Genomic DNA, 16,840 nt, shown 5'->3' with positions numbered 1-16,840 from the left:
AAGGCCATGACTGAAAGAAACTTTAACCTTATGTTCGGAAAACATGCCTAATGTTCAGTTTTGGTACATCACGACTTATATTATGAGATCTGTTTCTAAACTACGTTTCAATTTGGCAATGTCAGATGTGTGAAATATTTACATTACTTATATTTCGGGTCTCAGAGACTCCAGATATAAAACATCAATAAAAATATTAGTTTTCATATACTAACTTTACATTTTCTTATTAATATACAAACTCTTTATACAGCACTTCTGTCTGCTGTTTAGATTTAATTAAATGTAACTTTTTATTTTTTATTTTTTATTTTACTATTTTGTATTTTACCATTTGTGACCCTGGACCACAACACCAGTCACAAGTAGCGCAGGTATAGTTGTAGCAATAGCCAACAATACATATGGGTCAAAATTATTGATTTTTCTTATATGCATTCATTTTAAGTAAAGATCATGTTCCATGAAGATATTTAGTACATTTCCTACCGTAAATATATCAAAACGTAATTTTTAATTAGTAATATGCATTGCTAAGAACTTAATTTGGACAACTCTCAGTTCGATTCTCAGGCAATTATCAGTTTTGTGATTTTTTGCATCCTCAGATTCCAGATTTTTAAGTAGTGCTTAGACAAATATTGTCCTATCCTAACAAACCATACATCAGTGGAAAGCTTATTTATCCAGATGATGTATCTCAATTATCAAAAATTAAAAAATTACTGGTTTTGTGGTTCAGGGTCACATTTATGCATTTATGCACACACACACACACACACACACATGTTGGGTTTACATGTTTTATGGGGACATTCCATAGGCGTAATGGTTTTTATACTGTACAAACCGTACTTTCTATCGCCCTACACCTACCCTACACCTAAACCTAGCCCTCACAGGAGATTGTGCATACTTTTACTTCATCAAAAAAACTCATTGTGCATGACTTATAAGCATGTTTCCTCATGGGGACCTGAGAAATGTCCCCACAAGGTCAAAATCTACTGGTATTCCTATCCTTGTGGGGACATTTGGTCCCCACAACGTGATGAATACCAGGTACACACACACACACACATATGTCTGTGTACCTGGTATTCATCACGTTGTGGGGACCAAATTTTGACCTTGTGGGGACATTTCTCAGGTCCCCATGAGGAAACAGGCTTAGAAATCATGCACAATGAGTTTTTTTGAGGAAGTAAAAGTTTGCACAATCTCCTGTGAGGGCTAGGTTTAGGTGTAGGGTAGGTGTAGGGCAATAGAAAGTACGGTTTGTACAGTATAAAAACCATTACGCCTATGGAATGTCCCCATAAAACATGTAAACCATTGTGTGTGTGTGTGTGTGTGTGTGTGTGTGTGTGTGTGTGTGTGTGTGTGTGTGTGTGTGTGTATATATATATATATATATATATATGTGTGTGTGTGTGTGTGTGTGTGTGTGTGTGTGTGTGTGTGTATATATACACACAGACTTGTGTGTGTGTGTGTGTGTGTGTGTGTGTGTGTGTGTGTGTGTGTGTGTGCGAGTGTGTGTGTATTTTATGTTTTTGTGTATACATGTATACACTTATGAATATGTATTTGTGTGTGTATTTTATGTATTTTAATATACATATATACATTTACAAATGTGTGTGTGAATTTGTATTTTTTGTAGTATTTAATTTTTTTTATTTTATTAATTTGAAAATATAATTTTATTTTTTTCCCCAACCAACTTTTAACAGGTTTTTGCTACAGCATTTTACATTTTTTGATAAAATTATTAATTATAAAATTAAAATACATATATTACATAACGTTTATGTAAGACATGCTTTTTAATAACAGGTTTTTTTTCAATATAGTAAATCTTACATAGTTCATTTGTAATAGGAGCATATTAAAATAATTAATTATTTAGAAAATTAAGTTAAATTTCAAAATCGTTATTAAATTGCTGGTTAATCTCTACAGAACATAAAGTGGAAATTTAACACTAATGAAAATTGGTGAAATTTGTGACTGCAATCAAATATAAATAATTTTTTGTTTTTGCCAGGTTCCTTCTTTTACAATATAGATGATAATCATATAGATGAAAACAAATTGATTTAATCTATATTCTCTCTTAAAGGATAGTTCACCCAAAAATGAAAATTCTGTCATTAATTACTCACCCTCATGTCATTCTAAACCTATAAGACCTTCATTCATTTTCAGAACACAAATTAAGATATTTTTGATGAAATCTGAGCGCTTTCTCCCTACCACGTTCAAGGTCCAGAAAGGTACCAAGAACATCAACAAAATAGTCCATGTGACATCAGTGGTTCAACCATAATTTCATGAAGCTACGAGAATACTTTGCTGACCCTTGCTGTCTGTGGAGGGTCAGAGAACTCTCGGATTTCATCAAAAATATCTTAATTTGGGTTCCCAAGAAATATGAACGAAGGTCTTATGGGTTTGGAACGACATGAGGGTGAGTAATTAATGACAGAATTGGCATTTTTTTGGTGAACTATCCCTTTAAAATCGAAGCAGTCCCACTGCTTTTAGCTTCACCTGCAGCTTACCTTCTGGTTTGTACACACAATCCTCCCTGAATCCAGATGCTGATAGATACATTATCTGCTCGTGGCCCTGAGTTCTTTTATAGCCCACCAGCAGTGGAGAGCCAGACCTGTCGACCGGCTCAGGATAACATATGTTCCTGTGCAGGTAATAAAAGTAAAGGAAGACATAAAGACGAAAAATACAGCAATGGTAGAAATTCTTGATTATGCAACGCTTCACAGAAGGCGAATCTGTATTTCTCCAAATCTCAACAGGAGCACTTTTCTTCCAGATCAAGCCAAAATGAGCATCTTTCCATAAAAAGCACTTTGAGTCATGCTTTCGTCCTCACAACTTTCGAAACGGTCATCTTTTCCCCCCTGCTTCTCGTTCAACATCTCTAGTTATTCCAAGGACCAATCGCCCCCTGCTGGGATCGCAATGCTTTAAACATAGCTGGATGTCTGTGGGAACTGCCAGAAGCCCCACTGCGAGAATTCGCAACAGCCGCAACCTGTCGGCCTGCGTGGAAAATTTACGGTCCAACCTTTTCTCTTTAATCCCTTACTGAGTCATGTCTCCGTTTCTTTCCCTTCACACCTCAGCAGATGATCTCATGCCCTCTTCGCGCTTTGCCTCTTTTTGTCTCTTGCTGTTTCGTGTGTTTTCGCCTCAGTCATTTTGATTGGATGCTAATCAGAACCAGGAGATTTCTCAGGTGCACTAATAACATATTCGTAATTATATGTCTACATGTTTGGAATAATAAGGTGATGTGTGGAATTCTTTTGATGTTAAAATAATTTCTAAATCCAGCTTTAGAAAGGTTTCTAAATCCAGGTTCAGGCAAATCTCTATTTTTCTTACACATATTAAATCTATTTATTGGAGGAAAGCAATAGCACACCTCTCTTCAGTATCTATCTATCTATCTATCTATCTATCTATCATTCTTTCGTTCTTTCTATCGTTCTATCGTTCTTTCTATCGTTCTATCTATAGATCGTTTTAATGTTCTATCATTTTGTCTGTCTGTCTGTGTATCTATCGTTCTATCTATCACTCATTTTAATGTTCTTATTGTTCTACCGTTCTATTGTTCTATCTGTCTATCTATCTATCATCTATCTATCTATCTATCTATTGTTCTATCGTTCTATCGTTCTATCGTTCTTTCTATAGATCGTTTTAATGTTCTATCATTTTGTCTGTCTGTCTGTGTATCTATCGTTCTATCTATCACTCATTTGAATGTTCTTATTGTTCTATCGTTCTATTGTTCTATCTGTCTATCTGTCTGTCTATCTATCTATCTATCTATCTATCTATCTATCTATCTATCTATCTATCTATCTATTGTTCTATCGTTCTATCATTCTATCTATCGATCGTTTTAATGTTCTATCATTTTGTCTGTCTGTCTGTGTATCTATCGTTCTATCTATCACTCATTTTAATGTTCTTATTGTTCTATCGTTCTATCATTCTATCTTTCTGTCTGTCTGTCTGTCTGCTGGTGAAAGCAATAATGCACCTCTCTTTGATTTCTATTTTTATTATCTGCCAAGTGAAAGCACTAGTAGACTTCTCTTCAATAATCTGCACAATTTTTTTATTTTATTTTTAATCTGCCAGATGAAAAAAAGCACTCCTTTCTTAAATACTCTGTATTACTCTAACTATATTAATTATTTTTAATTATATTTTTATGTTTATTTTTCTATTTTTATTATGTGCTAGGTAAAATTAATACTAGACTTCAATATGCTGCACAATTAGTTTTTTATTTTTATTTATTGATAGTTTTTTATCTGCTGGGTGAAAGACACACAGATTTTATTTTATTTTATTTTATTTTACTTTACTTTTAATGTACCAGATACAAGAAATATCACACCTCTCTTTAATACTCTGCACAATTATTTATAGATATTTATTTGTTCATAGTTTTTCATCTACCGAGTGAAAGACAGTACACCTCTTTTTAATAATAACAATTATTTTTTATATATATATATATGTTTTTTTTTTTTATTTACTCTGGACAATTACTTATTTATATATTTATTCATTCATAGTTTTTCATCTGCTGTGTAAAAGACAGTACCTCTACCTTTATTTCAATTTCTGTATTTTTTTTATTTCACACTGCACAGTTATTTATTTATATATTTATTTATTTATAGTTTTTCATGTGCTGGGTGAAAGACAGTACACTTCTTTTTACCATCGCAGATTAAAAACTCAATTTTAATTGATTTGCACAAAATATTGTTAAAGAAGGATCCTGGCAAGAAAATGTATTTATATTTGATTGCAGTCACAAATTTCACAAATTTCCTTGTTAAATTTCCACAGATGAACCATACATTATTTATGTTTTGGGTCTGTGAGAATAAAAAATTAATAACATTTTAATAACAAATTTTAATTTGCACAATATTATTTGTATTAATATTAATAACAATATATTAAAACATGTAGATTTTCTGCTGGGTGAAAGCAATATCACACCTCTACTTAATAATATCTACATTTATTTATTTTTTTATATAGTTTTTCATCTGCTAGGTAAAGTTAATAATGCACCTTTCTTCAATAATCGGCACAAAAATATTATTATTAATTATTAATATCAATATGAATTATGAGTCAGATTATTGAAGATGTGCTATTGCTTTCACACAGCACCGAAAAGGTGCCCCACACATATCTTAAATCAGAATAACAGAAAAACTTGGCTTTGAATTGGGCTAATAGACAACCGTGCCCAACAGCAACATGTCCAGCAATATTTCAACACCGTAATATCATAGAGGTATGTTGGTGGGCTTGATTTGCGGCCATGGCAAACTCCAGCATCCTGGCAGAAAGTTTTACCCTGGCAAGAACCACTCACATTTTGTTCAGAAAATCCACCCTTCTAGTCATTTTTCTAATTCCGTTTAGTGTCTGCGGTTAGTGGTGTGAAAATTACACGCTTCACCTTTAAATATTATTAAAATGGTAGGATCTTATTGCTCCAAGTTGTTTATTATGTGGTTAAAATTGCTTCGCTTTTGTTGCACACTCTCACGTTAAGTTATTATGTGTCTGTCTGGCATTACGGGACATGGCATTTGCTTATATCCTGTTGGTATTACAGACAAAAAAGTTGGTAATATCCTTTAATCCCTTAGGTCTTTAGTGGTTTGACTTTAATTTATTCATTATTAAAGCGGTTTCTGTGTTATTCGGTCATTATGGCCTCTGCACTTTTTACTGGAAGGGCTGAGAAATGCTTTCTAAGCGAAATACTGGTATTATCTCCAAACACAGTGTTTTCACTCCTTTGAAAGTGCAATAAGGGACCTGAAGGTTGTTGAGGTGAACACTCTTGAGCATTGTTGTCATTTTCGTGTTTTCTGTAGCATAAACTTTTCCATGCAGATCAGTGTAAACCAGTTTAAAATACCCTAATGTAGACTTGGGTCTCTTGGGCTTTTAGTATGAATATGTTAGCCTTAAGGTAATATATAAGCTAGTGTGCTCCAAAACAATGACAAAATTTGCATTTAGAAGATACAAGCATTCAAAACTTCTGCCAATATGGATCAGTGATTTTGATGACACCACCCTGCACTTCAGCTTCTCATCAAACTTTCTGTCCAATCAAATGCTCTCTAGAATCTGAAAAAATGACTGCATTCAAAAGTTTACATCCGCTTGATTCTTAATACTGTGTTGTCACCTGAATGATCCACAGCTGTGTTTTTGTTTTTTAGTGATAGCTGTTCATGAGTCCCTTGTTTGTCCTTAACAATTAAACTGCCCGCTGTTCTGAAGAAAAATCCACAAATTCTGTGGTTTTCTAGCATTTTTGTTTTTTTGAACCTTTTCCAACAATTCCAACATTTTTTCACACTGAGGACAACTGAGGGACTCGTATACAAATATTACAGAAGGTTCAAACGCTCAATGATACTCCAGAAGAAACACAATGCATTAGGAGTCAGGGGTTGAAAACTTTTGAACAGAATGAAGGTGTATATTTTTCTTATTTTGCCTAAATATCATCTTTTTTATTTAGTACTGCCCTTTAGAAGCAACAGAAGATTTCACCCCAGCTCTTAATGCATGGTTTTTCCTTCTGGAGCATCAGTGAGTAATTGAACCTTCTGTAATAGTTGCATATGAGTCCCTCAGTTGTCCTCAGTGTGAAGATGGTTCTCAAAATCATAAAGTCATTGATGGAAATGGTTCAAATGAACGAAAATGCTGGAAAACTAAAAAAATTGTTGGACCAGAAGGATTTTTCTGATCACTATACAAACCAAAATAAAAATAAAAAAACACACAGCTGTGGATCAGTATTAAGAATCAAGTGTATGTAAATTTTTAAACAGGGTCATTTTTATAAATTCAACTAGTATTTTCTCTTGTCCACTGTATGTAAAAATCTTTTATGTGAAATATCTTATTCAGGTCAGTACTAAACAAGCAATAACATCCATTTTGTATGATCCCTCTTATTTTGATAAAATAATTAACATTTTACAGATTCTGAAAAGTGGGATGCAAACTTTTGACCTCAACTTTACCTATTTTTATAGCCATATGGATGATATTGTGGCTGTCATACGCTGTCAAATGTGGCTTTACTGAGCTCAATGGCTCTGACCCAAGCTGTGATATAAATAAAGCACTAATGGCTATTCAGAAAAGGAGTTGGGACTGTTTGATATGTGCCACCCTGTCATCTTGTTTCAGCTGAATCAACACATAGAATAATGCTGCATGTTTCAAAGCACTTCAAAATATTTTTAAAAAATCAAATTGCTTTTAAACAGAAACTTTGATTATTTAATAGTTAATTCAGAAGTTTCACTGCAATCATGTCACATTGAAACACTTGAGATTTTGTATTTTTATGTTTTTAAAATGTAGTTTTTCATAAAATTGCATTTGAAAGAGACCCACCCATTCCCGAATCTCTCTTTCCCACTGCCTATAGCAGATGCTGCACAATGTACACTGCCGGAGCAAATTAAGTTAAAGTTTCCCTGGAAAAGAAGCCTTTAAATGCTGCCATATGCAGGATTGCATGGGAACTTCCTGATGCACACATGCTGCTTGAACCAGTTCAGTTAGGTGTTGAATTTAGGAACTGATGAGAGGTATTAAGAGAGACCTATTGCAGTCATGCATATAAAACTCAGGTTGCCATTGCTCTTTTCCGTGCAATAAAAATGTACGCAATCATGTAGGAAACAGTTCTCTGGTTACACTAGGCTAGTTAGTGTCCTGTTTATGTGCTAAAAGTATGACTTTTGGACCAGAAATTGTAGCAGGATAATATTTTGCATGCACAATCATGAACACACACATTTTTTGTGTGTGTGTCTGGCTTGGGTAACACATTTAGTTCCTTTAATAATATCAATAAGCACAAGTTGAAAATTCATGCCAGATTTAAAGCAGGTGTTCTAGGAGCCAAGGTACATTTTGCACATGCATCTTTATCAGTTTGATTTTTCCTGTAAAAGAATGACTGGAAAAATGCTTTGTTCCCCCTGAAGGCAGAACGCAAAAAATACATTGTGTATCTTTCAATTCTATGAGCCATTTCATTTATTATGGTCAAGCGAAGATTTTTTTGCCTTGTTGTTTCTCAGTTTCAACAGGAAAAGCTTCCAAAAGAAAGACTGTGCTTATATCTCTCCATTTGAGCATCCAAGAAAATGTCCTTCTCAATAAAAGACTGAAGCACATGTGCATTTTTTTCAATCTCTAAAAAAAAGAAAAAGAAGAGTCGCTCATACTAAAGTGAAAGCAGATATGAGAAACTTATGTTACGCCTACTTTTTTTTTACACTTTTAAAATTCAGCTTTCTCTTTAACAATTCTAAAATTAAAACAACTTTGATGGAAGGAGGAAGGATGCTGGAATTCATTGGATTTCTTCTGGCGGAGAAATGCCACATCTGTCCGGTGTATTTAAACCAGAATCATCTTGCATGAATCATGTTTCTTGTGCAGAGGTGCGCCACGCTAACACGACTCCATGACAGAATAGCTTGACCTAACATGCGTGTTGACATGGCAAAGCTCCAGTAAAAATGGCTCAGTGATGCTTTTTATTTTGTAACATGTGTTTTGTGTGTTGGTGTTGTAGGATTACTGGTTATCTCTGCTCTTTAAACGTCTGGTGGGCCCCAGGGTGCTTGCGGTGCACGTCGCAGGTCTCCAGAGGAAGCCGCGCCCTGGACGGGTGATCCGGGACAAACTTCGCATCTATGCGCACTGCACCAGTTTTCACAAGTAGGTTCATCAGACTGTCTGATATAAGATCTATTTATTCAAATATACATCAATTATGCCATAGAAGAACCATTTTTGGTTCCACAAAGAATCCGGAAACGGAAAGGTTCTTCAGATGTTTAAGGTTCTTTATGGAACCATTTAGACAAGAAAGGTTCTTCTATGGCTTCGTGAAGCACCTTTATTTTAAGAGTGAATTATCTTTTCCAAACGAGAAGCCAGGATTTTAACTAGCAATTTCCTGTCCTTATTTAATAAAGATAAAGATCTGTATGAAGAGCAGACTTGTGGTTTAAAAAAAATACAAGTAAAATATTTGCTTCTCTCAGAGATTCAGGAAGCTGCCCAGTGTTAAATGGGTAATTAAACACAATGAGCATAGGTTCAAGTAGTAAATTGTGCCATCCTTTATAAAATTCACAGCTCATCCCATCCAGGTCTGGCACTTTTCCATTGTGCATCTTTAAAATTGGATCCAGTTATTTTTCCTTAGAGATAGGATCTCTACAATGAAAAGGATGAAGTATACTTGACTATAACCTCCCTGCTTTAATTCTAAATGTTACTGTTTATCTAAACGTGTTTCTTGTAAGAATGATACCAATCTGCTCTTTTCTAAGACAAAACCTTCTTCCGTTTTGTAGGATTATAAATTTGTTTGACAGTCCAAGTACAAATGCAAAGTGTTTTAACCATTGTCATAGACCTCACTTGAGAAACAGCTGTATCTTAACATATTTGAACAATACAGATAGTGACCTAAAAGAAAAATATATGCCGATCTGAACAAAAACAGAATATTTTCCAGAATTAGTACATAAAACACAAATAACAAAAACATAAGAAACAGGGGAGCCGCACTTTCAACCATCACACAAGTGTTTCCAAACAAATCTTGTTTTATAACACCATTCATCATTTTCACTAAAAGTCATCACGCCATAAATCAGGCATCTGCAAGTCTGCATAGTCAGTCTCTTCTTAATGCAATAATAAGACAAGTAATTAGTAAATTAAATACAAAGTCTAGGCAAGATTCTCAATAGAATCGCATCGCGACGAAAGTCAAGAAAAACGGTCAGCTCCTCCAGAGAAGTGAACTTCTTCAGGGTAAAAATGCATAATCAATTTGCAGTTCTTGAAGATGAATTTTAGCCTTGTTAACGCTCTTCCCTTCTGGATTTGCTCCCCTGTTTTAATATATTTTAAAATGTAATTTATTCCTGTGATGCAAAGCTTAATTTTCAGCATCATTAATCCAGTCTTCAGTGTCACATGATTCTTTAGAAATCATTGTAATATGCTGATCTGCTGCTCAAGAAACATTATTATCAGTGTTCAAAACTGTTGCGCTGTGTAAATTTTTTGTAAAACCGTCATCTTATTGCCTCCCAACGCTTCGAACAAAACTATTTAAATATGACCCAGACTGCATTTAATGCGGCTTCACTTCAAATAGAGATAAACATGGTTTGTTCCGACCACAGTGTTTTATGTGGTGGAATAATGGATGCAGAGAGCATGAAACCACTCTAATTCAATTTTGTACAATCAACAATTTTGGTCCTCTGCTGGGTTGCCATTTGATTGCCTAATGTGAAAATTGGCTCCAGAACCAATTTCATAGAAGTCAGTGAAATGTTGATGTTAACTTGATGTCAGGAATGCACTTGTGATGCCTTAAACTGCTGTCTAGGTAGGCTGCTTGGAACAGAACTTCAATGTCCAGTCGTGGCCAAAAGTTTTGAGAATTACATAAATATTGGAAATTGGGTTAAGTTTTTATGATAGCAATTTGCATATACTCCAGAATGTTATGAAGAGTGATCAGATGAATTGCATAGTCCTTCTTTGCCATGAAAATTAACTTAATCCCGAAAAAAAAAACTTTCCACTGCATTTCATTGCTGTCATTAAAGGACCTGCTGAGATCATTTCAGTAATCGTCTTGTTAACTCAGGTGAGAATGTTGACGAGCACAAGGCTGGAGATCATTATGTCAGGCTGATTGGGTTAGAATGGCAGACTTGACATGTTAAAAGGAGGGTGATGCTTGAAATCATTGTTCTTCCATTGTTAACCATGGTGACCTGCAAAGAAACGCTTGCAGCCATCATTGCGTTGCATAAAAATGGCTTCACAGGCAAGGATATTGTGGCTACTAAGATTGCACCTAAATCAACAATTTATAGGATCATCAAGAACTTCAAGGAAAGAGGTTCAATTCTTGTTAAGAAGGCTTCAGGGCGTCCAAGAAAGTCCAACAAGCGCCAGGATGGTCTCCTAAAGAGGATTCAGCTGCGGGATCAGAGTGCCACCAGTGCAGAGCTTGCTCAGGAATGGCAGCAGGCAGGTGTGAGCGCATCTGCACGCACAGTGAGGCCAAGACTTTTGGAAGATGGCCTGCTGTCAAGAAGGGCAGCAAAGAAGCCACTTCTCTCCAAAAAAAACATCAGGGACAGATTGATCTTCTGCAAAAAGTATGGCGAATGGACTGCTGAGGACTGGGGCAAAGTCATATTCTCAGATGAAGCCTCTTTTTCCGATTGTTTGGGGCATCTGGAAAAAGGCTTGTCCGGAGAAGAAAAGGTGAGCGCTACCATCAGTCCTGTGTCATGCCAACAGTAAAGCATTCTGAGACCATTCATGTGTGGGGTTGCTTCTCATCCAAGGGAGTGGGCTCACTCACAATTTTGCCCCAAAACACAGCCATGAATAAAGAATAGTAGCAAAACACCCTCCAACAGCAACTTCTTCCAACAATCCAACAACAGTTTGGTGAAGAACAATGCATTTTCCAGCACAATGGAGCACCGTGCCGTAAGGTAAAAGTGATAACTAAGTGGCTTGGGGACCAAAACGTTGAAATTTTGGGTCCATGGCCTGGAAACTCCCAAGATCTTAATCCCATTGAGAACTTGTGGTCAATCCTCAAGAGGCGGGTGGACAAACAAAAACCCACTAATTCTGACAAACTCCAAGAAGTGATTATGAAAGAATGGGTTGCTATCAGTCAGGATTTGGCCCAGAAGTTGATTGAGAGCATGCCCAGTCGAATTGCAGAGGTCCTGAAAAAGAAGGGCCAACACTGCAAATACTGACTCTTTGCATAAATGTCATGTAATTGTCGATAAAAGCCTTTGAAACGTATGAAGTGCTTGTAATTATATTTCAGTACATCACAGAAACAACTGAAACAAAGATCTAAAAGCAGTTTAGCAGCAAACTTTGTGAAAACTAATATTTGTGTCATTCTCAAAACTTTTGGCCACAACTGTATATAGCAAATACATTACCATCACAAGATTGTATGTGGGTTTCTTTGACCTGTAGCATTATCTCCATACAGATTCCCATCATTTGAGTACATAGGCTTACCTGCTCATTCTCAAACACATAAATTACAGAGTCCAGACAGCCACTCTTTCAGAGTGAGAGCCCATAAAATTTAACAAGTATCAATTGTCAAGTTTGCGGAGTCTCTTTCTACAGTGTGAGAGGCGCTGAAAGACACCAGAGGCTCAGGCAGGTGAGGGGAGTAGAGCTGCAGGACAATAGGAAGGTCTGTACCCAGGCCAGATAAAAAGTGCCATCATTCCCTTTGATGATTATCTATTACCCCAGAATGATGTGAGCGGGACCTGCCAGCTTTTCAGCAGCAGTGTAGGTTTACGGTCTACAGATCCCCGTGTCTCAGCTCAGTTACAGCTCTGTGTCAGTGCCGCTACTGGCCCCTGGCTTCAGGATTCCTGCAGGACAGACGTTTTTGCTGGAACACACGTGTGAAGAAAATACTATTTAGTTGGGTACCTTTTAAATTTGGGGTCAGAAAGATTGTTTAAATGTTTTTTGGAAGAAGTTTCTTAAAATATTATTGCAATTTAAATGAACAATTTTTATTGTTTAAAAAATGTATAATTCCGAAACCATGATACATTTTTTCTAGGATGCTTTGATGAATAGAAAGTTCAAAATAACAGCATTTATTTGAAATATTAATTGAAATAATTTTGTAACATAAAAATGTCTTTCACTTTTTTATTAATTTAATGCACTCTTGCTGAATAAAAGTATTAATCACTTTAAAAATAAAACTTGCTGACCTCAAACATTTGAAAAGTAGTGTATTTAACACAGATATTATCATTTTATTTATAATGAGAGCAGTATTTATTCAGCAGTAACTGTAAGGATCTAAATTTAGAACGACAGCTGAAGAAATCAATTTTAAACAAAAGTAATAAAAATGTAATAAAAATAGAAATGTCATCATTTGTATTATTCATTTGTATTAGTCAACAACTAGAAGCAAACTTACATATTTTAAGTAAAAGACAATATTAAAAGATGAATGAATTGCTGAATCACAAAAAAGAATTCCTAAATCACTAGAATGAATCATTGACTCACTGAAATGATTCACTGAATTGCTGAATGAATTGCTAAATCTCTAGAATGAATTATTAACTCACTGAATCGCTAAAATGAATTGCTAAATTGCTAAAATAAATTTCTGACTCACTGAAATTATTCACTGAATCGCTAAAAACAATTGCTAAATCACTAGAATGAATCATTGACTCACTGAAATGACTCACTGAATCGCTAAAATGAATTACTAAATTACTAGAATGAATCACTGACTCACTGAAATTATTCATTGAATCGTTAAAAACAATTGCTAAATCGCTAGAATGAATCATTGACTCACTAAAGTGACTCACAGAATTGCTAAAGTTAATTGTTAAATCGTTAGAATGAATTATTGACTCACTGAATTGCTAAATCACTACAATGAATCACTGACTCACTGAAATGATTCACTGAATAGCTAAATGAATTTCTAAATCACTAGAATAAATTATTGACTCACTGAAATGACTCACTGAATCACTAAAATGAATTGCTAAATTACTAGAATGAATTATTGACTCACTTAAATGATTCACTGCATTGTTAAAAAAAGTTGCTAAATCACTAAAATGAATCATTGACACTAGTATGAATCTCAATGAAGTGACTCACTGTATCACTGAAACAAATTGCTAAATTACTGGAATAAAACATTGACTCACGGAAGTGACTCACTGAATTGCTAAAATGAATAGCTAAATCACTAGAATAAATCATTGACTCACTGAAATTATTCACTGAATTGCTAAAAACAATTGCTAAATCACTAGAATGAATCATGGACTCACTGAAGTGACTCACTGAATCGCTAAAATGAATTGTTAAATTACTAAAATGAATCAGTCTACCAAAAGCTATCATGGATCATGGACTCACTGAAGTGACTTACTGAATCGCTAAAATGAATGGCTAAATCACTAGAATGAATCATCGACTCACTAAAAAGAATCACTAAATCACTAAAATAAATTGTTGAATCACTAAAATGAATCAGTCTACCAAACGCTACGTAAGTGAGAGACATTTTAAGATTATTGCTTCTTTTTAAGTGACTTTGCAACATAAGGCATTACCACTGTTCGAAATTGGTTTGTAATTGCATGATTTGGTCATGTAAAGCTCAGACATCAAGTATGAATTTATAGCATCTAAGATTGCACTTCTGTATTCTATGCTAAATCACTAAAATGAATCATTGACTCACTGGAATGAATCACTGAATCGCTAAAACGAATAAATCATTGACTCAATAAAATTAGTCAATGAATCGCTAAAATCAATTGCTATTATTACAGTACTAAAATGAATCAGAGTACCAAAAGAGACATTTTGAGATTGCTTCTTTTGCCATTTTTAGTAACTCCCCAACACTGCAATCTAGGAATTGGTTCGTAACTAAATGATTAGGACATTTAAAGCTCTCAAATAACATCAAATATGTATTTATAGCATCTTTGAAATTGCACTTGTAGGCTATGTTCTTTTTTTAATGTCATAAATCTTAGTTGAGAAAGTTTTCAGGCATCAACCAGGAAATATTTGAACATAAACTGACATTATCGGGTTACACAACTCGGGCAGTTTCTGATACATACAGATGACAGAGTTCTGGGCCACGTTCAAAATCTCATCACGTTGTGTCTTATCCATCAAGCCGAAACCACCACAAACCGAACAAGTAATCTCAGTAAATGCCATGAAACCCGAAACAGCTGGTCTACAACTAAAACTGATTCCCTAAATGCATTGCTTTTGCTGTGCCTCTCCGGTGGCAAGGTGACTCTGACTGTGTCTATTGATGATAGACAGGCGATTTTATTTAAATGAAAATGTTTTTTATTAAAATGACACTCTTAAATGTCAACAACGATATTATCTAATTCCCAGAATTTCCTCTGTGTCAGTGGAAACGCGAACAATGTTCCAAAGGCGCTTTTTTTTTTTCTCGCAACAGCTTAAAGACATTCGGGTCTCGTTCCTCCAGCTGCATTCAAGTTTTTCGTTCTATTAGTGGTTAAAATGGCCGGTCAGACAAGTCATGGATATGCTTTCAGTATCTTCACTAATCCATCACAACACCCTTATACAAAACAGGCCTCCTTCTCGGTGCTTTGAGTGGTTTCTCCGGTCCACATTTCCCCAGGACCATTCGCTCACATCAAACAAAGGATTCCATGTTTACTTTCCCCATGCGAATGCTGGAGAGGCACATTGTTTCAAAGTCTTGGACAATGTTTATCATTTTTCGATCTGTTCGTCTGATCTAATGCGCCCTTCTGGAAAATATCTACCCAAGTTACCAAAGTCTATTAAAACTGAGACACCACACATGTATCACATGACATGAGAGATGTTTTCATTACACAGTCTCGGGTTTGTCTCGTTCCTGAAATTTTTTTCCCCCCTTGAACTCTATTCAGTGTGCGCCAAGGTGTAAAGATGCACATGGCCCGGGTCGCTCGTGATCGGTGAGATTACTAACAGGCTCGCCTGACAAAAGCCAAGCTTTGACCGGTGCAGTCGGGCCTTTGCAACATGTGGTATTCATGCACCGCAGCGATGTTTTCCTTGCCTTGACGTTAAAATCCTTATTGAATTTTATCATGTTTGCCTAATCATGTTGCCAGATACTTATCTTCAGTTAATATTCCCTAAAGCTTGCTCTTCAGCGTTATAACCCCGAAAACGCTGTAACACAAGCACGATCGTCCAACACATATAAAGCTTTTGTTACCCCAGCGAATTTGGGAGGGGAGCTAATGCTTTTACAGTTGTTATATAAAAACAATCAGTTCTTTTACATGACGTAGTCCTGGGCCTCCTTTGCTTATATACAGTACTTTATTATTTGGTTATTGTGTACTGAAATTGAATCAAGGGAGGGTTTGGGCTCTCATAAAATATAACACATTGTCTCTTGTAAATGGAATTCTGGGAACGGACTCAATGTTTCTGTCAGCGTTATGCGCGTGAACAATATATGTGGAATTTCAGATGCTAAATTAGGAGAGTTTGAGACATTTCTCTACATTATCTGCCCATATTCTTTCAGATGTGTTGATTTGTTTTGGAATTCAGGTGTATTACATTATCAGTATCGAAGGTTTGTTAGCTGTAAAGCCATCTATATTATCGTTTAGAAGTTGTTTTTGAAATAAGTCTGTCATGTTCACCCAGGATGCTTTCATAATACAGTACAAATTGTAATAATGTGACATATTACTAATATTTCAAGTTGCTGTTTTCTATTTGAGCCTGGTTTAGAATGTAATTTATTTTTGTGGTGTCAAAGCTGAATTTTCAGCAGCTGTTACTGCGGTTTTTAGTGTCACATGCAACTTTTGAAATCAAATGTTGCTGTTTTGTAAACTGTTGTTTTGATTTCTCTTTCTTTCCTGCAGTCATGATTATGTCAGAGGATCCATAACCATCTACATCATCAACCTGCATCGCTCACGGAAGAAAATTAAGCTGGCCGGGACTTTACGAAATAAAACTGTTCACCAATACCTGTTACAGCCCTTCGGCACAGATGGACTTCACTCCACGTAAGTCAGTTTTCATCCATGACAGCCATTTA

General features: G+C 35.4%; 1 protein-coding gene across 1 annotated transcript in view; it reads left to right on the top strand.

Moving 5' to 3' along the window:
* Nucleotides 1-16,840, top strand: part of hpse2 (heparanase 2) — a 106,793-nt gene that overhangs the window by 76,543 nt on the left and 13,410 nt on the right. The window contains exons 9-10 of the mRNA XM_073834584.1: nucleotides 8,702-8,847; nucleotides 16,662-16,808. Coding sequence (XP_073690685.1) covers nucleotides 8,702-8,847; nucleotides 16,662-16,808 — 293 coding nt within the window. The remainder of the gene's footprint in view (nucleotides 1-8,701; nucleotides 8,848-16,661; nucleotides 16,809-16,840) is intronic.

This window comes from Garra rufa, chromosome 2, assembly GCF_049309525.1.
Source record: "Garra rufa chromosome 2, GarRuf1.0, whole genome shotgun sequence".
In the NCBI taxonomy this organism is placed as follows: domain Eukaryota; kingdom Metazoa; phylum Chordata; class Actinopteri; order Cypriniformes; family Cyprinidae; genus Garra; species Garra rufa.
Note: the sequence above shows the minus strand (reverse complement) of the source record. Positions and strands in the feature narration are given on the sequence as shown.